The sequence below is a fragment of the Equus caballus genome, chromosome 14 (genome assembly GCF_041296265.1).
Source record: "Equus caballus isolate H_3958 breed thoroughbred chromosome 14, TB-T2T, whole genome shotgun sequence".
In the NCBI taxonomy this organism is placed as follows: Eukaryota; Metazoa; Chordata; class Mammalia; order Perissodactyla; family Equidae; genus Equus; species Equus caballus.
Genome location: NC_091697.1, coordinates 56,105,282 through 56,131,041, shown reverse-complemented (window position 1 = coordinate 56,131,041; position 25,760 = coordinate 56,105,282). Strand labels below are relative to the sequence as shown.

Sequence of the window (25,760 nt, the reverse complement as noted above, 5' to 3'; positions counted from 1 at the left end):
AGGACAGAGGAGGCAGGAACCAGAGAAAATCGTAGTCATGGCCTTAGGCTGTTGGGAGGATCCTGTAGAGAGATGTGTGGACAATCCTAGGACTGAAAAGTCACGAAGGCTACACCCATCCTCAGGAGTTTATTGTTCTTCGGGGAGCAGGGCTGCCTGTGGAGCATCTTAGTTGTCGAAAGGTGGGAAGCACTGCCACCTGTTGGTGAGAGAGGGTGATGGTAGTACAAGAACTCAAGAGGACGTGTGGCTCCACTGCCCATGAAGTGTTCCCTAGTCCTCCCTGGGTGTGCAGGCCTGCGCTGGGCGGGTGGGCAGAGGAGTGGGCTGAGGGCTGGAGGGCACGCGGGAGAACTGGGGGGCACAGCTCTGCCTCCAGAATGGAGAGGGCTGAGTTGGGAGGTTGGGCTGCCCACGTCCGTCCTTCCTCACGGGCACTAGAAGATCTCAGCAACTAAACTGAAGGGAGGTGTGGAAGAAGTGAGGGATCTGGGTTGGTTTGAAGGGCTCGGAGGGGCTCCAGAAAAGAGACAAAACCTGAGCAAGCAAGTATTTTTGCATAACTGTGAAATGATGTAAGCTATTCACTACAATATTTGAAATATAAAAGGTGGAAACCACCTATGTGTCCATCTATAGGGGAGCGGTCAATACAGTCTGTCACAAACGTATAGAAGAATGCTATGTGGCTACAAGAAAATAACGAGCAAGCTCTTTATGTACTGATACGGAAAGGTCTCCAAGACGTATTAAGAGAGCAAAACAAAACAACAGCAGAGACTAAGGTGAGAACAGTGAGTGTAGGATGCCATGGTTCATGTTCAAGGAAGAGGGGATATAAAATAGATATTCACCTTGCTGGTGTAAGCTTGAGGAAACTCTGGGGCGTGCGCATGAAACTGTTAAGGGGTTGCCTGAATGAGTGGGTGGGGCACAGGAGTGGGGGTGAGACCATTTATCTTCTATCTTTTTATTATTTTTAAAAAATTTAAATTAAGTGTATATATTCTATATTCAGGTGAGTGGTTTTAAAAAAGGAAAAGTATAAACAAACAAAATAAAATGGACGGGGCTGGCCCCGTGGCCGAGTGGTTAAGTTTGTACGCTCTGCTTCGGTGGTCCAGGGTTTCACCGGTTCAAGTCCTGGGCACGGACATGGCACCGCTCATCAGGCCATGGTGAGGCAGTGTCCCACATGCCACAGCTAGAAGGACCCACAACTAAAAATACACAACTATGTACTAGGGGGGCTTTGGGGAGAGAAAGGAAAAATAAAATCTTTAAAATAAAATAAAATGGAATTCTGACCCCATTGCAGGCTGGCACTGCTTCTCCTCCCCTGGGCCTTTGCTTCCTTGAGTCTGGAGCTAATAAACCCTTGTGGGCCATGTGTGAGCCAGAGTTCTAGAACCTGAGAGCTAGAAGAGACCTTTTATGGGAAGATCACTGAATTGGAAACCCTGTAAACCTTATGTGTAGATATCATGTTTCTCAAAGATACCTTGTATTAGACTTTGTTCATCTGTATTTTGTGATTCCTCCATATTGAGATTTACAAAGTTGCATTCATCAGCTTTTTGTACTTTCCTGTAACTAATGATGAGTCCAGGTAGCTCCTCGTTTAGTTGGTCTCAAATATTTACTGAGTACCTGCTGGGTTTGCGTGCTGAGCCGAGCCCTGGGAGTGTCCCAGAGAAGCCATGGCCCCAGGTTCAGCCCTTGGGGGGCCCACCATCTAGTGAGGAGATGGGGAAGGGACCAGCGCCATGGTGGAGGAGAGCAGGGGGGCAGTGAGCACCCCCCCTGGAGGGCAGCACTCCAGTCTCCCTGGCAGAACTAGGAAGGCTTCAGGGAGGAGGACACGCTTAAATGGAGACTGAAAGATGGGTGGTAAGAAAATGCTCCTCCAACACTGAGTTTCTTTTTTACTGTTCAGAATAAACGTCTTTTATTTTTCAAGTGCTCTATTTCATTTCAAAAAAGAAAGACATGCCTTCTGTTTCTTTCTCTTAGTTTCCATTAGGATTATTGTGAGAAACCACTTTCTCTGCACCCTGGTCGCAAAGAGGCAATTGTTGCTTCTGGTTTTACAGGGAGACAGGTCACAACGCAGCTGGCAAAGCCCTGACCATCCTGCCCACGCCCTGCCCTCCAGCCCCTGGCTGTCTCCCAGGCCTGAGCCTCCCAGGGATTGTTCCCCCTGTCAAGGTCTCATAACTAGGCTGCATTCCCTTTGTGACCTCAGTTTACCCATTTGTGAAATAAGACGGTTGGACAAGGTGACCTGTTGGAGACTTCCAGAACTCAGCCCCCAAGACTGTGGTGCTAAACACATGGGGAAGCTCACAATGTTCCCCAGGGAATGGGGTCCAGTAGATTCAGGTAAGCATGGCCTCCCTCCACCTTTCTGTCACAGTAAAGATGATGTTTCTCTGAGCCTCAACCAGAGACAGCGTGGCTCCATGATGGAACATTCAAGAGGGAAGTGGGGACAGAGCCAGGTCTAGGCTGAGACCCTTCACCTTGCTGGGCCTCAGTCCCTCCATCTGGGTTACCAAGAGGCTGATGGACGAGACCCTTTCCAATTTTACTAGAAGCATCCCTGGTCCCTCGGTGGCAGGTGTAGGAACTGGGTCCTCTTGCCCAGCCCTCCCCTCGGAGGAATGAATGTGCTCCCGAATGTGCTTTCCGAAACATCTTGTGGGAGTGAATCGGAGCTGTGTATGTGTGCAAGTGCTCTGTGCATGCCTCTCACTTAGGAAGTGCTCCATACAGGGGAGCCAGAGGGCCAGCTGCCAGCACTGGCAGGAGAGTCACTTGGTCCCGTCTCCCATTCAGGGAGGGGCTGCCATTTAAATTTCAACGTTATCACCAATGAGTTCATAATTAAAAATGACAGGCTGGAGAGAAGATAGGTATCATACCACTTTGAATTTGCCTGTTTCTAGATGATACCATATTACACACTACGAATTAATATTTTTAAGTCTGCCAAAATCTTATGGATCGTATGACAAAATTTCATTAAGTATTTTGGCAGGGGTTCAAAGCATTCATTTATTAAATGTAGAAGAGAAATGCTGTCACATTCTGTTTGGGTATTTTGTCCTGTTGAGGGCCTCAGCGGATGGATGTGGCCACTGTTTGAAAGGCCTCTGAGGGCCCCCTCCTGACCAGCAGGGGCTATCAGGAGTTGACATGCAGCCCTGGTCCCAAGTGGGACCTGGGTAAACATTCACAGGGGCCACTCTTCCTCTGTAGACACGGTGTTGAAAGAGAGTGAGAGAGGAGGCGGCGAAAGTGTCTGGTGAACTGGTGGGTGGCGTCTTTATTTGGAGCCTCTCCAAGCCCTGCATTCACTCCGGGAATCCTTTGCCACCTCCAGGGAACTATTTGAGCAGCCACAAGGTGGAGCTCGGTACCCACCTCCCACAGGCATCTGCTTACTCTGGGAAGCCTTTTCCAGATGGGAAGGCTGGGAGGTGGGTGCAAAGGACTTGGAAAGAAAAGTGCTCAGAGGGCAGCTCCCCCCGCTGCACCCCAAGTCCCTTGACAGGGGTCACGGAGTCTCTGCCTCGAAGGAAATCCCCTCTCCTTGGCATCTAAACCAGCCCCTGCCTGCCCCACCGAGATAGCAGTGGTTTCCTTCTACCAACAGCCAGGAAACTGAAGCTCGGGTGGGTTACCCAGATCCCAGAGCCAATCTGGGGCAGAGTCCAGCTCGCAAGAGAACGTTTTCCTCCGGTGTGAATCCTACCTCGTATCATCGGGACTTCAGCTTTCTCCACTATGGGTTGCTGCATTGCGTTATTCCAGGATGCATCTCTTCTTAGCAAAGGGTGCTCCCTGCAACTGTGCACTATGGTGGTCTGTTACTGTCCCACCAAATAGCGAGCTCTGCACTTAGTAGGCGCCTCAAATGTGTAAAGAGAGAAAAGCATTGCTGCTTAAAAAGTATTGCTTCCTTTTAAATAGGTAATATATGCACAGGAATAAAAGTCAAACAGTATGAAAGGGAGTTTGATGAAAAGAAAGTCTCCCTCTGCTGACCCCAGTTGTCCAACCTCCTTCCTTGGAGGTAACCTTTGTTACCAGGCACTTGGTGGCTCTTCCAGAAATATATGTATGTAGTTATGCATAGAAAGTGGGTTTTTTAAAAACAATTGGTGGCATATTGTTCCGGATACAGCGTATCCCCAGCTCCATTCTCTACCTTTCATTCGTCTGCACGGTGCCCCCTGGAGACTGATTATTATGGACGTCACTGGGGGGGCTCCCTCACCTTCTGCTTTCAGGTGGGCTTGGTCAGTGGCGGGCATGAGCCGGAGATGGTGAGGTGGGAAGGGGGTGAGTTGGGGTATTTCTTTTCCTGCCTCCTGCCCTCCAGGGTCACCTCTCTCAAAGCCTCTGTGGCATGGCCCTCCCCTCCAGCGACACTGTCCGGGTTTGGCAACCCTTCCTCACTGGCCCTCCTTCAGGGTTCCATGGCTAACAGCTCCCCACTGTTGCTAACCCCAGGGGACTGCGTTATCCCATTCGATTTCCCTTAACTTTGCCCATTTTTATAAATTCTCCCAGGGGTATGCTAGTAAATGTTTAATAACTGGCTCTCTGGGAAAAACAAAACTCAACCCAACCCTGATTTGTAGCATTTCCGGATTTCTGTGGTGTAAATTCTCCCACCATGGCTGATTTCAAGCTACCAACGATTTAATAACTGGCTCATGAAAATTCTGAAAATGTAGCAATCGTCTCTCATGGGCTGGTAGAACTGGCCTCAGCACTTTACTGACTTTCCTTTGTTAAATCATCTTTAATTGCCCCATTTGAGTGTGCCATCCATATATGGAGTACTCCTCAGGTACTTTGTAGGATGCCGGAAATGGGCATTTTTGATGACAATATTCTGTCAAACTGCTCTCCAAAATGGCTGAACCATTGCCACCTTTGGATCCCGGGATCCTCAGGCAGGGTTTTTGTGTGCAGCTGGTTGGCTGACTGGAGTAATAAGGAAGAGAGAGTCTGGAGTCCAGCTTTGTCTGGGGAGAGAGTCAGAGGACATTTGTTTGTGAACAGCCTGTTGGGGTGGGTCAACGGAAAGCCTCTTAAAGAGCAGGAGGACGGTTTCCCACCTCAGCACCACAGTCTGATCTCCAGGTTTGTAGATCCTCTGGTCAGTGCAGCACTGGAGGAGGGCAGCGGTGCAGGAGGTTGGGGCAGAAAGAACTCAGACTGGAGTCGGACAGCTTTGGCCTGACCCTGGCTGTGCCACTTGCTAGCTGTGTGGGTCTTTAGAGTCTTTGCGCTTTCCCATCTGCAGAGTGGGGATAAGCATGCCTCTTCCCCAGAAGGTTTGAGGAGTTGATGGAGTAAAGGACGTCACATGCGTCCGGCAGGGCCCTGCACATTTTAGCTGCTCTAGAAGTGACAGTTTTGATGATGATGGTGATGAGTGGCCCAGAGAGGACTTCGAGGCCCAGAGAAGACAAGAAGTCTTTGCCTTTAGAAGCTGTTTATTCTTCCTCGAGCTGGGAACAGCCCCTTTCCTACCTGGGGGAGGGAGAGCCCAGGCACCTAAATCTGCCTTTGGTTTTTCTTTCAGGGTAAATGTGCTCTTTTAAGACAAGCACATTAAGCCAAAGCTTCCATCGAGTGGCTTCTTCAGAAACCTGCCTGGCGCTTTATTCTGGAGGAATGCAATTGAAGCTTGTTTGTGAAACTATAATTCACTTATTTCTTTGTATTTAGGAACTTGAGTTAAAAAATATATAAATATGTATTTCTGAGTGTATTGAGCTTTTTAAAAAATGAAGGTTTCAAGGTTCTGAAAACTAAACTGATTCTACCAGAATGGGGTAGAAAATCTTCCACTGACAGTTTCTGAACTTGCAACAGCATTGCGATGTGGAGGAGAAAAGGGATCCAATTTTTCTTCCGGGGATTAAAAGTGAGTCCAAAATTGCAAGGACTTGGGAGAAAAGGCTCTTGTTGAGTTCCCCTTTGAATCACCGAGCCCTTCTCTCTGAGCGCTCAGTGTTGAGATGCAGCATCCTTACTGCCTAGAAACCCAACAAAGACTGGCTTGGTGACTGCTTTGAGGTTTCTGTTCCATGTAGAATTTTAACCATGAAAAGACACAAAGATTGGTTTCTTCTGAGTCCTTAACCGAACACCACAAAGAGGGACAATTAGTGTGGAGCTGGGCTGCTGTCTCCCACCAGCTATGCTGCTGCCATTTGGAACCTCAGCCCCCCTGGAGCCACGTGGGGAACCACCCCAGCCCCTCTCCGTCTCCAGTGTTTGGAAATGTGCCACAGACTCAATCGTCCAGGTGTGGAGAGTGCTGGGCTCCAGAGAGGCCATGTGCTGTGGTGTGGAATGGCTCTTTATTAAGTTTTGTAGCCTGGTTGTGCCACTTACTTGCTGGGTGTCCCAATCTGTAAAATGGGATAATAATGCGTGGATGGAAGGCCCGCTCTTAGGATGAGGTGAGATAATCATGGACAGTGTTGGTATGGAGTAAGAGTGCAATCATGGTGACCACTTATATCATGTTGTTCTCCCTATCCCTGGCTTTATGGCACAGATACCCTGCCCGACTTTCAGAACGCCCGGACCATTCCCAGCTCCATATCCTCTGCTCTCACTGAGCAGGTCTCCATGGTTTCTCTTGTTCATCTTCTTGTTACACATGTGGCTAAGGGGCTGTGCCCCTGACAGAGAGCAAACATCTCAATCTTTCTGAACTCAGCTTCTGTAGAAATAAAGGATTGTGATATCTCCCCCTAGGGACCACTTCAGGGGTTAGTGGAGACAACGGAAACAAAGTACCCGGCATGGTGCCTGGCCCGTGTTAGATGCTGAATAAAGGCTCTTTCCTTCACCTCTGCCTGGAACGTGAAAAGGACAACTAAACATACAAGACAGCTCCCACAAAGGCCGTGTGCTGCCTATTCACGTAGTAGGGGACTTTCTCCGTGCCTCCCCTGGTTCCTGAAGTGTGGCACAGAGGGCATGTGCACAGCCTTTGGACTTGGACTACAGGGTTCAAATCCTTCATCTGTCACTTTCACTAAAAACTTCTAAATCCCTCCAAGCTTTAGATTGCACCTATAAAAGTGTTGTAAAAGGGTATCTAACATTTAAATTATTTCAGGATTAAAAGACATGAAGCATGTGAAATACATAGCCCATAATAAGAACTCGGTAAATTATTGTTGGTGTTCAAAATGTTTGAATAAGTATTTCTATAGTCGGCATATGAATAGTTTGCCTAGCTATGTCTATTTAATGAAATTGACATACCATACCACACTCACTTTTATCCTGATCTTTTGAGTTTGCTTTCATTTTTGTTTCTTTATTTTTACCTATAGTAAATAGTGCTGCAATGAACATCTCCGTGCAAGTATTAATTTCCTTGATTGGGATTCTTCTCTTAGAACAGACTCCTAGAAATGGGATTATTGGCTTAAAGGGTTTATGCAGCTGTTCCTGAGGACATTTCCATATTGCCACACAGGCTGCAAAGAGATATTTGACAATACAAAATACTCAGGGTTCTATTATAGTCAGCAATCAGTTCTTTTTGACCTTTTGATGGAGATCCTTCTTCCATGCTAGCTTTTTATTTTAATCTATTAGGTTGAAATCCATGGCTTTAAAATGTATTATATAGTTATTTCAGTTTTAGTTCAATAGAGCTGTTATTCATAGTTAATTTTCTAAAGTCTTATTATAAAGTTAATGTAAGTGTTATTTATTCTCTGCAACTGGACCTTTTCTTTTTTACTTTTATTCATGTGTTATGTCTCTTTTGATTACAGTGACAGAGATTGGACTCTAACTAGCTTGAGCAAAACCACAATGAGTTGGCTCCTACAGCTGGGAAGAGAGAGCTGGTACGAGTTCAGGCAAAGCTAGATCTAGGGGCATCCCATGTGGTCTGAGTCCCATAACTGTTCTCTGCTCTAATTTGTTCTGTGTTTTGGCTTTGTTCTCAGCCAGGTTTTCTTCAAAGGATCCCAGTGATGACCTCTGGTGCCCTGAGTCCACATCCTTACGGCTTGTGATCAAAGAGAAGAGAAGCTCCTTTCTCCAGCTTCCACCTAATAAATCTTGTGAAGTCTCTGATGGACTTTCTTGGATTATGTGTCCATGTCTCAGCCAATCCATGTGCTGTAGGGGAGGATGCTGAGCTCTGATTGGCCATCCTGGGTCAGATATGCCCATTCCCTGCTTCTGGGAATGGACATGTCCAGGCGGGGATGGACATCATGATTTACAGCCCCCTCAGGCTTTACAGGTTGGGGAAGGGGCTTCTGAAGGAAAGAGCGGGATGCTGGGATGCTGGGATGCTGGGGATGCTATTACTGAGGAGGGGTAAGGTAAGCAGCATGCAAGTTGTGAAGTCACCACAAGATGGCACTTTTGATCTTTCTGCTTCATGTGAGCGCTGGGCCTAGACTGCCTTCCCTGGGTCTTTCTTTCAGTCTCTTAACCCCCAGAGATATGTTTAGTGGAACTCCTTCTTGACGGTTTTCAGAATTGAGGTCCTGCAGTCTGTAGGAAAAGGAACAAGTCATAGTATGCCATGAGAGGGGTGTGCATGGAAAAGTGCTGCTGTGTGGACAGAACTGGTTCGACACCCAGAGGGTAGTTTGACACCAGTGGTGGTGTTTGGTCATTTTATATTAAGCCTCTTCTGCTTAGCCCTATTCCTCAATGTAAAAGTTCTGTGAGTTTGCTCAAGAATCTGTTTTATGAGAAAGAGTGTTTGAGTTAGTTAGGAATTTGGGTATTTTCTCAAGAACATTTGAGAAATCTCAACCAGAGGCTTCTTGAACCCTCTCCCTCTCAACACACAGCCCCCTTGCTGAGGAGGCCAGCTGTGGGGTGGGGGTACACTGGGAGAGCCCACCGCTGGGCTCAGGGGTGGACAGGGGTGTGGGAGAATGCAGGGCCTTTCTTCTGGATCAGTTTCCAATGACTCGGGTGAATGAATATCACAGTCTTGGGGCCAGCTTGGTCCTGGAGACACAGAACCATCTGGTCATGTGTGGATGACAATATATCCTAATGTTCCACAGGGCAAAATAAATGCTCTAAAAGGAGAACTTGAACATCAGGGCTTAGCTCAAGAAGCGTTCTCTCACACACTAGCCAACAGTGATCTCTTTCCTTGCTTTCCCTCCTCCACTAGTCATAAAACACCTACTCTGTGCCAGGCACTTGCCAGGGGCTGGGAATTCAGAGACAAAACCTACTCATGATTGTCAGAGATCCCATAGCCTTGTTGGAGAGACAGACATTTAGAAAGAGGCCATTCAATGTGGAAATGTTGAGGGTGTGGTGACATAGTGTGGCTCAGCTAGGCCTGAGTTGAAATCCTGGCTTGGCTATTTGGTACCTGGGTGACCTTAATGTAAGTGATTGATCTCTGTCAGACTCAGTTTTCTTGTTTATCAAACAGGGATGAGAGTATAGATGTCAATGCCTATTTCATAGAGTTGGTGTGAAGTTGAATGAGAACGTGTGTAAGGCACTTTGCCTTGAGCTTAACACAGGGAGATGCTCACGTCTCATTAATTTCCTTATATTGTATGCGATTTGCAGATGTCTCAAAGCTGAGAGACAGAATTAATACACTGGGTGATAGAATGTGGATTCCAAACACTCCCCAAAGGTGTGGAGTGTTAGGGAAGAAATTGGTGAGACTAAATTTAATTGGGACAAATGTGAAGCGGTGGGCTTAGGTTCAAAAGATCAATTGCCCAAACACAAGGTTGGGGGCGGCGGGGGGGGGGGGTGAGTGGGTGAGGCGTGAAACCCGGCTCTTGTGTGATGAGGCCTTGGGGGTCCGTTAAATACCTGCGTAAAGGATGTGATGAGGCGGCTAAGAACTGCGGCACAGACTCAGGGGGAGTTAATAAAAGCACAGTGTCCTGGACAAAGGAAATGAGCCACAGCCACCGGGAGGTGGTTTGGGGAGGGTGACCTGAGTGACAAAGGGCCTGGAAGCCATCACCTGGAATGCTGAGCAGACAGGCACATTTAACCTGGAGAGGATCAGATGTGTCACAGCATGGCCCCTGCCTTCCCAAAACATCAAGGGCTGGCACCTGAGAAAGGTATTGTGCCACCCCTGTTGCTCCAGAGATGGACCTCGGGAGGCATCTTTTCGTGTCCTGTTTTAAGGAAGAATTTTGAAGCTTTTAGCACTTGGACTTTTCCAACCACAGAGTGAGCTGCTCTCTGAGTGGTGAGGCTCCTGTTACTGGAAGCATTCAAGCAGCCTCATATGGATGCCCTATCTTAGGTGGTCCAAGGCAGGAATTTCTCACACAGGGTCCAAGGAACTATGAGAATGACTTCAGCAGAATCTAAGAATCTTCTGAAATGGTTTGCAAAATAGTTTGTGTATTTTTTTCAAGGAAAAGGAAACATAACACTCGCCAGCTTTTCAACGGGGCCTGGTGTTCAAAAGCAGTTAAAAAATTTATAACTTCAAAGAAATATAGTGTTGGCTACACAGTGGGACTAGATTCTAAGGTGTTTCCCCCCAGGTTTAAGAGTCTTTGGATTGTTAAATATGTTCTTGTGAGTAACATGAAATTATTGTTATTATTATTGGCTATCATTTACTATGTGCTTATTATGTGCTACACAAAGTTTTACATATTCTGCTTGAATTATCTTGTTTAGTATTTTTTAAAAAATTCTTTGTTATTGAGCACTATTGTTATTTCTGTTTTACAAGTGATGAAACTGAGGCATGGAAGTTTGCTCAAGTTCACAGAAGGTTCCAACTTCGTCTCTTGTTAGATATGTGCCCCAAGTTTGGCCTTTTTATGCCTAATAAATGTGATGTTAATCCAGGTAGGTCAACATAGGGAAAACTGTAGTTGGAAATTTTAAAGGCAGGATGACGATCATAATAAGCAACTCCCACATATTGACCACTTACCTTCTGTGTTGAGGCATTTCTCTCATTTAATACTCACTCACCCTACAAAGTTGGGGCTAGGAGAAATTAAGGAACTTGCCCACAGTCACTCGGCTTTTAAGGAGAGGAGCCAGGATTTGAATGTGCCCCTCTGGTTCACAGCCTGCATTCTCAGGTCTGCAGACACTTGGGGCTGGGACATTGAGCTGTGGGATGATCCCGTGAGGAGCTGTTTGAATAGACTTGGGGGAAGTGCAGAAAACCCCTTAGCATCCAGGGAAGGTCAGGTCAGACAGGGCGGCAGCAGGACAAACCCTGAAGCCTCAGGAATAGGGTGGTAGCCCAAGGGCTACACACGGAGAGGACCGCAGAGTCAGTGAGCCCCCAGAGCTACCCCAGCTCCAGTGGCTCAGTGAGGCTGAGGCTCCAGCATGGCCTGCGTGCTGGGTGCTGGGGTGCTGCCCTCTCTCCCACCCCAGTTCCTTACAGACTCAGGGAAGGGAGCAAGTCAGCAGCCTTATTGTAGGAAAACACTCCAGCCCTGACCAAAGCAGTCAGTCCTGAGGGAGTTGCACCTTTGGGTCTCCATGGATTTCCCTAAGCTTCCTGATACACGCCAGGCCTTCCCAGCCTCCCTGAATCGGAATAGGATGTCAAAGGCCCATATCCCATTACCACTCCTCTGAAGTAGCTAATCCCCCATGTATACAGCACATGCCAACCAGATCGTCAAGGATGGGATGTGCAAACTCAGTCCTCTGGGATGTGCAGCTGCTTGGCTGACTTTTGTTTTCCTGAAACCAGAATCTGATACTTTAATTGTCAGGGGAATCTCATATGGACAGACACACAGAGAGAGGGACGGGGGTTTTGATTTGGGTCATCATTCAACAGGTGGGTCTCCAAAGTACCATGTGACCCCAGTGAACAATCTGTGGGTGTCAGCTCCAGTCTTTGTCCAGCAGGGGAGGCAGGCCAGGGTGGAACGGGGAAACCAGGAGATTGCCCGGGAAGATTCTCTAGGCTCTGTGGGGTTAAAGAGTTGCTGTTGCTTCCAAAGGGCCTACACTCACTTAGGAGTAGGTTGTCCAAGGGGACAAGTTGATCAATCATTTCTTGGACCCCACACAGTCCCACACCCTATGCATTCTCCTGCTAGGCCCTGTAAGTGGGGTGATCATATGATTTATCAACCACACTAGAAGTCTTTTGGGTTTTTTTTTTTTTTTTTTTTGTGAGGAAGATTGGCCCTGAGTTAACATGCATTGCCAATCCTCCTCTTTTTTGCTTGAGGAAGGTTCGCCCTGAGCTAATGTCTGTGCCAGTCTTTCTCTGTTTTGCATGTGGGTTGCCACCACAGCATGGCTGTTGCCGAGTGGTATAGGTCCGTGCCCAGGAACTGAACCCAGGCCACCAAAGTGGAGTGCACTGAACTTAACCACTAGGCCGTGGGGCTGGCCCCCCACACTACAACTCTTTTGAGAGTGAAAGGGAACACTCTTTGTAATTGTAGTGGGACAGCTGTCATAGACCAGGACTGTCTCAGGCAAACGGGGACATGGTCACCCACCTAGGAGTGTCCAAACAAAGATTTTAACACTGCCCAAGACCACTTGGCCACTGTGTGACCTTGGACAAGTGACTTAGCTCTCTCAGCCTTAAGTTCTTCATCTGTAAAATAGGACTAATAGTAGAGTTTGGTGAGAAAGTACTCAGTAAACATTGGTTGTGGTTGTTGCTGTTGTTTCTGTTAAACTCTGTGGCTCCTCAGAGGACAGAGAATAAACAGGGTCGTTATCTGAGCAGCTTTAAGGGAATTGAAGGATATTCTTTCTCTCATAATTTCCTCAGTTTATAATTTTTTTTTGCTGTACCAATGCAGATACTTAACTCCAGTCTGTTTTTGCAGGGCATTATTTCAGGGGGACAAAAGTCTTTGGAATTTAGAAATGATTCCTGTGTGGGGGTTGTCTTTAAGGAAACAATGGGTGGAAAGAAAGAGGCCCTTGCGTCACCTTCCCCTTTGCTCTGGGGAATAACTTTGAATATTTAATGAGAGTCTCATCTGCATCTGATTAGATGTCCTACCGCTCATCCCCAAATATCAACTCTCCTCATTGTGACACAGGCTGATTATTTTAACTCTGGTTTTGAGTAAATTTTTTTGAACCAATGTCTTGATGGTTTCACCTTGTTTCTAACTAAAATGTTGACTTGAATTTGATGATGTCGTAGTTGTTTTGTTTATTCAACTTATCTGGAGTTGGGGAGAAAAAGTCGCTGGCTGCTTCTTCTTAAGCAGAATTTGTCTACCAAACGTGGGTCAGAGTGGCGATTTCACACCGTAGGGCTCGCTTCATTGGGTCACTGGGAGAAGCCCTAGGACACGTGGTTGTTGCCTTCTTCTGCCTCTGAGAGACAAAACGAGGCCCACGCAGAACAAATCTGCTAAGGCTGGTGGTCCTGCAGCCCCAGGTAACAGGATGATGAGCCTCTTTCCATAATCAGGAGGTCAGCCCTGGGTGAGGGCACAGCACAGTCTCCTGTGGGCTGGGATTTACAGGAGCTGTAAGGCAATATGTACTTCATGGAGCAGAAGCCCTGCTCTGAAGTGGGTTCGAATCCTTGTCTACCACCTACTAGCTTTGTTAATATGGACAGTGTATTCACCTCCCTGAGCCTCGGTTTCCTCATCTGTAAAGTGGAGCTGATACTAGAAGCCCTTGCTGTGGCTGTTACCAGGATCCAATGGGATGAGGCATGTAAGGTCCTCAGCATGGGATCTAGCTCATGGTAAGCAGTCACTGTACCAGTCACTGTTGCTGTTCTCACACGGTCTCAGGGAGCTTGGAGAGCCCTTGGCTGAGGGGCCCTTGGCTCTTTGCCACCCTCTGGTGGCGTGGAGGCAGCTGGGAGATGTTACCTTAAAAGTAAGAAAATCGCTTTGGGTTTTGTTGTTTTCTTGATGACCTCCAAGAGTGTCTATTCAACTGTTCAAAAAAGCGAGGACGAAAAAATATCCTAAGGGCTCTAAAAGAGTACAACGTCTTCCCTGTGTGGGAGGATAAGCAGAAAAGCTGTGGTGGGAGGATAAGCAGAAAAGCTGTGGTGGGCTTCCTTGCCCATGAGGCTGGGGAGGCCCCAGCCACGGTTCCCTGGCAGGACAGACGGGAGGTGATGACGAAGGAGAGCAAGAGAGATACAGGAAATGAGAGTGAGGTTGGAGCTGGGGCTGGTTTCCCTGGACATTCTCCTGGGGCACGGCTGGTGTTCCTGAGGCCCCTCTGAATTCCCTCAGCATTCTTCACTTGTCCGCCCTCAGCGCTCTCTGTCCTTGTTGGCCTGTCGCATTGCGTGTGGACACGAGAGCCACGGGCCGCATCAGAGCCAGGATGGAATCAGTACTTCCTATTGTTGCTTGAGAATAACTTGCAACTTGCCATGAACCCTCCCAGGACTGACAGAGGTCTTGGTCTGGGGACACTTGCTGCAAGACTAGGGGTGTTGTCCCTAGAGCCTGTGTGTGGCCCTCTAGCATGGTGCTTAGACTAACAGGCAATTTCAGGCAGCGTCTTTGTTTCCCTTATAGACCGAGTTTCTGGAGGGGCCGTCCCCAGCATCCTGCTCAGTGTGCAACACATAGCATGATCTTCGTAATGAAGCAGTGGCTGGCGGATGAGTGATTGCGCTCTGCGCTTGACATAAGGACAGCACCTCAAGCCTCTGTTCCCCATGGTGCTCAGCACAGGGCTTTGCACGTAGTAGTAGCTGAGTGAATGAGTGCAGAAAGTGTGTTCTTAGGGAGCTCCTTCAGATGAAGATTAATTCATGTGTTTGAGTACCTTATAAGTACTAGGATAGGGTCTGGGAGGTCTTTATAAAGAAACATAAGACATAGTCCCTGGCTTCTAAGAACACATCTTGTTAGATGTTCAAGTTGAAATACAACTGTTAAATTGCAGTACAAGTCACATAATGACTCAGGGCCAAAATGGGCCCAACAGACAGGTGTTTGAGTTGGTACCCGTGGTATAGGACTGGCTCCATGGGCTTGTGACATGTGAGTTGCACAGAACCCTGTGCTGGGAAGGGCTCTGTGCTGGGGTTTAATGCTCTCTTGTTGCCATCTTGAAATTCTTAACAATTTCGAATGGGGGGCCTTGCATCTTTATTTTGCACCAGGCCTTGGAATTATGTTGCTGGTCCTGACCCCAGGTCTGAGGAGACCAGGAAAAGTTCTGTGGCAGAGAGGGCATCTGAGGAGGGTTTGGCTAAGCAGAAACGATAGCTGCAGAGCTGGGCTGGAGCTCTCCAGGATGTGGCTGTCCTGCTGTCAAGGTTGGTGCCGCACTGCGGACCTGCCCAGGATGTGCTTGTCAACAGTGGGGGGTCAGGGGTATGGCGTTTGGATCCTGAAGCATGCTTATCTGTGAGGAGGGAGTGGTTCTGGAGGTGGGGTCTGCATGGGCCTGGTCAGCCCCGTGTGCAGAGGCATGTGCACACCCCCCAGGGAGGCCCGGGAGAGCCACTTGGATAGGCAGCCTGGCCTTGCTCTGCTGCACCAGTTACTGTCCTTTCTGGAATGTGGTGGGTGGACACCTCATAGGGCTGCTGGGAAGCCCAGAGGAGAAAAAGGACAGGAAGCAGTTCTGTAGGTGGGAAAAAGGGCATTCTTCCCGGGGGCTGAGCACAGTTCCTGGCGCTAGAGGGCCCTCATTTGGTGTTTGGTGATGTGTTGGGGCTGAGAGTCCACTCTTAGCGGTCCAGCTAATACCTGTCTGTTGGATGATGGAGTCCAAGTCATCCACAGAAGCATACCCTGGCCTTTGTTCTCCAGGGACACACAGTCTCTTTAGGGGACGAGACATTTACACACAAAGTCTCCACTCCTCCTGCTCTCTGACAGATTGGGGCTTGAAGTCCAGCTCTCCCTCCACTGACTGTCGGTGCCTCCTGAACACGCTGCTTAACTTGTCTGGGCACCTACAACACAGCCGTGTAGGCGGGTGGAGATGCAGCATGCGGGGCAGGCGCCTAGGTCAGTGCTGGCGCACTGTGAGGAGACGTTCTTACTGTTATTAAGAATCTAGTCTGTGGTTTGGAAGGTCAGAGAACGGAGGGGACACATGGGCCAGCAGGGCTGGAGGAGGAAGTGCTGGTACCAGAGCCACAGGTTGGCTAGAGGAGAGCCCCAAGCAAGGGTGAAGAGGGGTTTGTGGCGTGTTTAGAGTGAGTGGAAGGGGTGAAAGTGAAGCCAGCAGATGGAGCTGTCTCTGGGTTGGCGGGACTGGGAGTGGGGAGTGTGGGGGTCTGGGGACAGAAGTGGTGACAGTGACGCTCTTTCAGCTGACTTCCTTACAGTGGCCTCTCCCTCCTGAGGCCCACTGGTGCCAATCTAGGACCAGGCAGGGTTCAGGGCTCCCGGGAGAGGGGCCTAGCCTCTGCTGTCCCCCACCCCACTGTGCGTCCTCCTACTGGGCTCTCCTCCTGCTCTGATCTGTCTGTTGGTGTTTGGGCTTCCCTGTCCGGGCTCTCTCCTTTCTCCAGAATGAAGGGAAAGGCGAGACCAACTCCAGCCGTTCACAGTCGCCCTGGCCCAGTGTGGTCTCAGCCCACCCCTCCTGCTCCCCTCAGCAGAAAGGCTGTCAGACTCAGTGACTGCAGCTGTGTGATGAGTGGCCTCAGGCAACTTTCTTAACCTCTCTGGTCCTCAGTTTCCTCAGGAGTACATTTGATGTCACTCAGCACTGCCAGGAGGTGAGGCTGTGATGGAAATGGTCTGCAGCAGCACCCTGGGGCGGGGTGTCCCCTCAAGCATTGGCAGAGCCAGCTGTGACATCAGGAAACATGTTGCCTTGGGTAGTCCTGCAGAGTGCAAGGGACCCAGGTGGGCACAGAGGGCCTGTGTCAGGGCCTGGCTGACGTGGATATGGTGAGACATGGTGCTATGGGCAGTTTGTGCAAAGTGGCCTCTCTTGTGAATATGGAAGGGGCTCATGTTTACCAAGTGCTCACCATGCCCTGGTGTCCTGAGGGCATTATGTGGATTGCCTCCTTCAGTCCTCAGAAGCACCACGAGGTGTCATTCATCAGTTCCGTCTTGCAGAAGCAGACATGGAGCCTCAGCAACTCCCTGGTAGTGGCTCCCAGACAGCCTGGCTCCAGAGCCTCACAGCCTCTTGGTGGGCACTTCTCGCTCCTCCCTGCGTCCCCCTGGAATCATGGGGCCCTGGGCGAAGGGCATCTTGACTGGTCCCCCATCTACTATCTTCTCTAAATGGGGACCCAAGTGGGCATCGACCTGGCTCTTCTGATGAACCTGCCCCAGGTGTGGGAGTCGGGAAGAAGCATTAGCCTGCAGACCTGGCTTCTGTCTTGGGGACTGTAACGACGTTCCATAGAAGTGACAGCGTTGACAGGTATTTGGGAAATGCCAGTTTTCCTTCCTAATACATTTGTCCCTGTTTATCCAGGACGTGGTCAACATTTGAGTGTCATCCTGGCTTAACTAAATAGAAAAAAAAGTCAGTAGCCAGAATTTTCATACATTTCAAATATATTTTATTCCTTTTCTTTTCATCTTAGAAAGAATATGAAACCTGCATGCATCGCTAATGGTTTCCGACATTTACATAGCATATGACACAGCAGTGCCGAGCGGCGTGTACTGAAGGGGCAGCGTGTGGAGGGGGCGTCATGAGAGTATATTTACAAAGAAGGGGGCGGTGGTCATCTCTGCTTTCAGAGGACGGCTGCCCTGTTCATCCTGGAGAGGGATGTGGGAATCACAGATAGATCGCTTGAGGACTGCATGTTCCATTGAGATGAGGGGAAGAAATGCGCTTTGAAGGCTCTCCCTCGTCAAGAGAATGTGTGTCTGTAGCTGTATGTTGTGCATGGATTCATACATTTTTAAGTTTTCTCCTAAGGTTTTCGCTAACAGTGTCGGGAGCTTCACTTGCTTCCAGAGCGTTGAATACTGAAGCTGTGAACCTTTCACAAACCCTCAGGTTGGAGAGAAGACCCAACCCCTTCCTTAAGGACCCTGTGCTTCGCCATCCCTGGACCTTGGAGATGTTTCCTAGAGCGGGTAAAAATTAACCAGGGGTGGAGCACTTTTCTCTGGCAGCCAAACTCGAGTTCCTCAGAGAACAGATGCAGAGCGATCTGCTCCTCCTTGCCCAGCGACAGGGGCGGCTGCCGAGTTTCCCCGAGCCTGTGGTGACCCTGAGCCCAGGAGAGCCCGTGGCAGCTGTGCCGAGGCGCCAGGACCGCGGAGCGGAAGCTTCCCGCGCTAGGAACGGAGCAGCGCTGCTATGAAATGTCTCAACCAAGCTCCCTGTTCCTCCCAGGCGGTTATAAAGCTCAGATGTACAATGATGTCTGGACAAATACAAAAAACATTTTTTTTTTAATAAAGGAAAGGCATGAGTTTTCCCCCTTTTCGGTAAAAAGCAGCCTGTGATGAAGCCTGGAGCGCAAGAGAGACGGGTCTCACATCTGGAAGCCTTTTGCACACAGCTATAAAATGTAAAAACTGACCCTTGGTAAAAAGTGCTTTGTAACAATATATAATTTGTGTCTTATGCCTGCGAGAAAGAAAGGGTTTGTTTTTTTTTTTATCTGCGAAGTCCTTTGCTCATCTCCCAACTGGTGCGAAGTCTTCCCATCAGGGACTTTTCACCCTATTCTTCGTAGACTCTGGGAAGAGAAAAGACTTGAGTAAGTGGTTCGGGACATGACTCAGGCAATGCACGGGCCGGTGGCTAAGCTGCTTCATTCTTGTCTTCAGGAGTGCCCCCTCCCAGGACTGCAGGGGCCCACAGACGTGGGGGGGATATCTCAGAGGATGACGCCACATGGACCACAAAAGCCCTCCCAAATCTGGATATGTGCTTTCTAAACAGCTTCTATCTCTGCAATCTCATTTTATCCTCAAAGCCTTATGAAAAAAAACCCCTCTTTGTATGTGAGGAAACTGAGGCACAAGAGACTTAAGATTTGCCCAAGGAACACTGAATGTCAGTGGTGGGAACGAGGTCTGTCAGCAGCACGGGGGTGGGAGGAGTGGGAGAGGAGAGGCATCCCCTCCCTCAACTTAGGCTTGAATCTTTCTTTGTATTTTGCCCAAAGAATGAATGTCCTCCAGAAAAACACCAGTTCTAGAAGCTGCTACCTGAAGACTGAAGGGTGGTTAGTGGGGCTGGGACTGTCACCGAGGCCGTGCCTCGAGCTCACTTCTTCGTTGTTGGCAGGCCTGTGTGCATTCACAAGCTCACCGTTCCCTTCACCTCCCAAATCATCTCGATTTAGGGACTTCAGTCCCTTCTCTCTTGCCCCATGGCTGCCCTAGGGCCACACTTCACACTCAGACTCCCCATTGGTCCCTCTGCCTCATTCCTGATTTCTGAGTAAGACATCTAATTATGCATTGAAATCAAATGACTGATGCTGCTGCTTCTGGTGGCAGCCAGACACTCTGGGCTCTGCGATGCTCAGAGTCTCTGGACTGGCCCCCACGGGCCTGGGCCAGCCCATTGCCTTCTCCTTCTTCTACCCTTGGTCAGCTTTCTCTCCCTCTCTCTGCAAAGAGGACTTCAAGATAGCTCCTTTATCTCCATTCTGCATTCACAGAAACATTTTCTACCTTTTACGGGGGTAGGAGAGGTGAGGAGGGCAAGGGATTGCCCCTTTCTCTTGCGGAACACCTCAGCATTCCAAGAAAGAGGGATGAACTCATTTTGTAATGAAGTGATGGGAGGCCTGGTAGCAGAGGTGCCCTCTTTATTGGAGTTTGCAGAAATAAAAAGCAGGCTGCAGGGCCCATGCCCGCCTCCTCTTTATTGAAGCAGCGGCCAATGTTATGGGAGGCGGGGGAGGAGGGCAGAGTACACCAAAGGCCTGAGTCTCTCCCAGCAGTCGATGAGGGTGTTTTCAACCTCGCCATGAACTGCTTCGGGGTTAGCCTCGTCCCACTTTTGATGACGCAGGGCCTGGAGGGTGACGGACAGTGGATGGGACAGCTCCGGCTTTTACCATGTGAGCTGCCTGCCCTGACCAGAGAGAGGGCTTCATTCCCATCAGGTTTATAGAAAATAATCTCTCTCTCTCATCACTTTCTATTTCAAGCAAGTGCAGACAAGGCAGTTCTGGAGGCAGCACAAACGGCTCAGGTACGGGGGTTGGGCCGGCCCAAGTGTCAGCTGAGGGAGAGCTGGTCACGTCGGACCCCGGGAGATCAGAGCTGGGAAGCCATCTTCGGCCAATGGGGAAACAAAGCCCAGAGAGGGCAAGGGTCTGGTTCAGGGTCTGGTTATCTGCCCACTGCTGCTCCCTGTGGTTAAGAGTGGCTCCGACTTTTAAGGGTTGAACCCACGGTCCCTCCCTGCACCTGCATGAGAAGGAGTTTATCAGGTGTCTGGGCAGCAGGGGGCATGGGCACCCTGAGGGGAGAGTATGTTGTTCACCTTGTGGTCGTAGCCACAGTTTTATATTAATAAATCCAGTTACTTAAGTGGTCATCTTTTGCCCCACAAGAATCACAGAGAGAGCCATGCCAGGTGCTTGCCCAGCCATTTGACAGAGGGAAACTGAGGGTCAAAGAACTTGTTACTTAAATAAGAAGAGGAATTAAGACTATAACATAGAAGTTAGAATGAGACAGACTTTAGTTCATAAAAGAGTAAATTGTTGATGCTTACAACTGTCCAACAGAGCAATAGCCTGCTTTGTTAAGTGGTGAGTTCCTCATCCCTAGGGGTATGTAAGCAGTGTCTGGGGATTTGCTTACTGTGGCTACTGTGGGGGATGTTCACCCACTGGATAGGGCTAGATGGCCTAGAAGGGGTCTAGGATCTGGATCTGGTGGGAAGGTGGGAAGGAAGGTGAAAAGAGGCAGGGCATACCTGCGCTTCTCGTTCCAGGCGTTGTACCACTTGATGAAGCGCTTGGTGCTCTGCAGCTTGGGGTGCAGGCAGTGCTCCTGACCCCGGTACCGGGACACACTCTTGGTGGTGATGCTAAAATGGAACGGGATAGGGAGGAGGATTGAGGACCCCGAATGAGAGTCCCTCAGTGTGGCCCGTGGGTGGCCCTGGGTGTTTCCCAGTCAGGGCACTGAAAGACTGTGGCCTCTTCCCTCTTTTCAAGGGAGCCTACCCATGTGCTCACTCCCCGGCTGGCTCTTCGGAAGGTTCCCTTAAATCTCTGGTTCCATGTTAGGGTCTAACCCCGTACGGAGTGATCGGCTCTCACTTCTCCCCCCGGGGCCCTTGGAGTCTTGGATAGTTCCCCACCCCCATCCCCACCCCCACGCAGGGTGTTGTCTACAGGGCTCATGCCTCCCTTGGAGAACAAAGGTCAGAGGATGTTTCCAGCTCCTCTGAACCTGGCCTTGAGAGGCAGAGAGAGACACAACCAGCAAGGCGCGCATGCCAAGACCTCTTTCCTTGGATCTGAGGAGCTCCACGGCAGGCTTGGACATGCTCGGCACATGCTATGGTTTTGTCTGACCCTTTAAGCCGCAGTTCCCGCAGATCCTCTGCACATGGTCCTGGGGCTGGGTATTTGTGATCCTGAAGCTGAATCTTGTTGGCCTCGAAGCCCATTTTGATTCCTGAGCATGAAGGGGAGGAAAATAAGACCTCCCTTCTAGCTTCTCCCAGCCAGTGTTCCAACACTCAGTGGAGGCCTTGCCATGGGGTAGAGAAGCAGTGGCTTCGTACAGAGTGTAGGGCCTGGGTTTGAATCCCAGGTCTGTCTGTGGGATCTTGGGTAACCTCTCTGAATCAGTTTGCCTATCTGTAAAATGGGTATAATAATAGGATCTGCCTTTTAAAGTTACTGAGATGATTAGAGGATGTAATCTATGCAAAGTGCCTAGCGCCTAGTAGATGCACAGTGAAGAGTTACTGTTATTCATAGCTGTCATGGAAGATGAGATGGCCAAGGAGGAAGAGAAGCCATAGTGCAAGCTCCAGCCAGGACGGAGAGGCAAGACTGCTGCCCGGAACTGCTAGGCCGCTCTCCACCAGGGGTGGGCCAGGGTGGCAAGACTGAGGAGGAAGCTTCTGGGTAGGGGAGGAAGGATGATGTTCAAGAATGAAGGACCACCTAGTGGACAAGGAAGGTGAAGGCAAGAGGTGTGGATGTCACTTCCTGAGAGGTCGCAGCAAGAACACGGTATGGAGGAGGACTAGGCTGCTGGGGAATGGGGGAGGGCAAAGAGGGGAGGTTGGAAGTTGGAGAGGGAAGAGCAGGGAGGGAGAGAGAGGGGTCAGCTAGCTCCTGCAGGCTCCTAAAGGTAAAGTGTCAGGGTGCATGGGCCAAGTTCCAGAAGGGAACAGGGTCTCCATGAACTCTGAGTCTCCCAATTGACGGGGAGAGAAAATCGAATCTTGCCACCAGAGTGGGGGCAGAATGTTTCAGGGCAACCTGTTCTCGTCCCTTCCTTGTGCTCTGAATTTCCAGGGCCCCCAGCATGGCCTAAGCTTCCCGGGGCAGGCACCGGTCTTCTGCTAATGCCAAGTGCTGGGCCCTGATGTTGCTGGCCCTGTCTGTGAGACCTGGTGCTCCCTGTGTCCTGTCCCTCCCTCTAGGTCTTGAGCAGGTGGCAGGCTCCAGAGGGCTGTGTAGTTGTTCCCCTCCCCCAGAGCACCTAGTCACTGTGCAGGAAGTTAGCCCGTGCATTGCTCTTTCTGCCTACAGAAATGCTGCTTTTGCACTTGGAATGAAAGGACATGCAAAGGCTGATAAAAATCCCCTTCCCAGTTAAGTCAGTGTGCAGGCTGAGGTCGGGGCGGCAGGAGAAGGACGCTCAGCCCTCCCACCACAGTGCTCAAACGCTCCGGCCAAACACTGGGACTGTGGAAACTGGTTGTGAGGTGAAGACATGAGGATTTCTGTCCCCAGCAGTTACTCAGAAATTCTGGGTCCCGCATCCCTCTCCTCAGCAGTTCTGGGTGCTGAAGGTTTTGGCAAGAGCTCGGCAGACATACGACACAAATTGCCCTTTTTAGAATCTGGACTCTCCCAGGCCCTCTAGTTGCAAGGACACCCACCTGCAAAGCAGACTGCCTCCCCCAGCCTCATCAGAGATTTTGGGGTGATTCTGAGCGAGCTAGAAAACTTGCTTTTGTTTAGCCTTTGTGGCTGAAAACCTGCTTTGGAAAAAAGTGCTGGCCCCTCCTCTGCTCTAGAGAGTCTCAGGAACTGGAGAGGGGAGAGGACCCATAGCCCTTCAGGGACGGGATGGGGGCTCTGGGTGTGGGGTGGAGGTTTTCGAGAGGGTGTGCAGATCTCATGAGGCCCCTGCAAGTTCTCACAAGGCAGCATAAAGCCTTCTCGCATAATTGCCTGGCTGTCAGTTTCCTCTCTATTCTGAAAAGTTTAGCCAAGAAAAAGAGCAAGCCTGTTTACTGAGGATTCTGTCCTTCGGAGATGTCCCTGCACTGCATATGCTACTTCTCTCCTGCAGGGTCTCAGCAACCAGCCTGTGTGTGCAGCATTTTTCAGCACTTAGAGGAGTGCAGACTTGACTTGCAAGTCCTGGTCATTTTTGGCCCCCAAGCTGGGAGCCAGGAGGGGCTTGTAGCTCCTCTCCCAGCTCGTGTGACCCCTGGCCCCCATCAAAAAAGATTTTCTGGCAGTTTTTCTGGACTTGGTCTGCAAGGCAAAGGGGCAGGGATGGGAGGTTAATTTAGGTGCCCAGGAAGGGAGGCAGTGGGGTTCAGCTCAGGCCGGCTGGCTTTGCGAATTCCCCTAACTTCAGCCGACTGTGCAGCCCCCAGGTGGCAGTGGGGGTTGGGGGCTGCCCCCACGGACTACGTGGAGGCTTTTGGGCCAGCAGGTCCAGCAGGCTGAAGGCGCTTGCCCAGACTGTGAATAAAGTGTGTCCTGTTTTGGGAGGAGGGGAAGAGGGGCAATGGTCTGTGGCAGAAATTTGGTAGCTGCTTTGCCAAGGGCTCCCTTCCTGGCCAAGAGCCTATTGATGGGGAAACAGTGGTGCTGGCCTCAAGTGGTTAATTGGGAGACAGAGGACCAAGGAAACTCAGTGTTCTCTCACTCTGCCCCAGTTTTAAAAATATTCCCTGCATCCCCACCAAGCCGGGCTCCAGCCGCGTGGCAGTTAACCCCAGCAGAGCACTTTCCACAGCGCTGCTCAGGCTCAGGGCCCCGCAGGCGTCCAGCTGGTGACGGAAGAGCCAGGTTCATTCTCAAAATGAAATCACTAGAAGCCAAAAACTGGCTGCCCATAGTGCCCTGAATGGAAAAAGGATCTGAACAGCGGGGTTGAGGACTTGAGACGATGTTTGCTCCATCCTCTCTCCCGTAACAGGAAGGCAGCCTGCCTCCCAGTTTGGGCGAGAGTTCAGGAGTTCTGGGTGTGGTGGGAGTGATTTCAATCTGGGTGTTCTAAATCGGCTCATGGGAGCCACTTAACCCTGATTGCCCTAGAAAGGTGGGCAGTGCAAACACCAAGGCTACCCATTTGAAACCCAGCGAGGGGGAACTCCTCCGAGAGGCTGTTTCCGGAGCGCGGGACAGTCACCCTCTCTCTTTCCAAACTCTCTTCCAGACTGTCGCGCCAGCGTCCTAAGGACTCTGTGGGCAATTACAAAAGGCTTCGCCAGGGCCTTGCCTAAGGCAGCGAGAAATGTTCATTAGCCCGACCCAGCCCCCTGCTGTGCCCCAGCACCGGGTTAAAAGCAGCGCGCACACGCTCGCAGCGAGGAGCAAGAACTCACATAACCATCTTCTCCTCGCAGTGCGGGTACTTTGGCTTCATTTCCAGCTTCTTCACGTCGCTGTAGCGGATCTTGGGCCCCTTCCGGGAACACTTGCATTTGGACCCTGCAAGAGAGCCCGCGGGGGGCCTCTCAGTTGCGCGCGGGGTCTCCTGCCCCTCGACCGCCCTCGGTGCCCACCCAGAACCCCCGAGGGCCCAGGAAGCCTAGCAGTTGGCGCTTGGGTTCTCCAGGACGGGACAGGACGGCGACAAGGGACCTCCCGGGGCACTCACCGTCCACGCGCGCGGCGCACAGCGCCAGGAGCAGCAGGAGCAGCGCGGCCGTCAGGAGCCTCATGCTGGCCGGAGGGGCCCGGCGCGAGAGCAGGGACTCGGGGAGGGCGCCCCGCCCGTCCGTGCAGCGGCCGGAGACGCCGCCGGGTCGCCTCTCTCTGCCCGTAGCGCGCCTCCCGGCTCGACTGGCTCCCGCTGCCCCCGTCGGTGGGTGCCTCGGGGCTGTCGCTGTGCGCTGCGCTCTGCGTTCGGCTCCGCGCTCTCTGCACAGCCTCCCTCCGCCTGCCCAGGCCTCTTTTAAATCCGCTCCTGCCCTCGCGGCAGCGAGCTCATTAATATGCAGAACCACTCGGTGACTCACTAAGATTTCTCAACGCGGTGGGAGGAGGAGACCGTCCCCGCCCGCCCGCCGCCTGCCCCGGGACCGATTGCAGCAGCGCACACTCGGAGTCACGCGCGCACACGCACACTCACACATCCGCTACCATCTCGCTCCCTCACACGGTCTCCTTCACGCACTTGCACACCCAGACTCCAGCACGCGCACACATCCAATGCCCCCTGCTCCACCGGACAATACGGAGGCAGCATTGCTTTTCTCATTCGCGTGATTCCCTCTGGCCAGACAGGCCTGCTGTTCTGAGGCGCTGGGAGACCCAGGCCCGTGGCCCAGATCCTCTGAGAAGACCTGAAAGAGTTTTGGGGCAGGTGCCAGGTGTCAGTGCCAGCAGGCCTGACTCCTAGAGTGTGAGCAGACCCTGTTGGGCCAGCAGCCCTGGTGGCCAGAGCACAAGG

The 25,760-nt window shown here is 50.7% G+C and overlaps 1 protein-coding gene and 1 long non-coding RNA gene across 2 annotated transcripts; one reads left to right on the top strand and one right to left on the bottom strand.

The window, feature by feature from the left end:
- Positions 1-2,267: 2,267 nt before the first annotated feature.
- LOC102148821 (uncharacterized) lies at positions 2,268-8,133 on the top strand. Its single transcript, XR_288284.4, has 3 exons — positions 2,268-2,382; positions 7,827-7,901; positions 8,004-8,133. It is a non-coding gene; the product is annotated as an uncharacterized lncRNA (long non-coding RNA).
- Positions 8,134-17,492: 9,359 nt separating this feature from the next.
- Positions 17,493-25,242, bottom strand: CXCL14 (C-X-C motif chemokine ligand 14). Its single transcript, NM_001433574.1, is given in 4 exon segments — positions 17,493-18,646; positions 20,851-20,964; positions 24,691-24,796; positions 24,966-25,242. Coding segments are annotated over 4 exon segments (300 nt in total). The 5' UTR covers positions 25,030-25,242; the 3' UTR covers positions 17,493-18,630.
- Between the last annotated feature and the right edge of the window lie 518 nt (positions 25,243-25,760).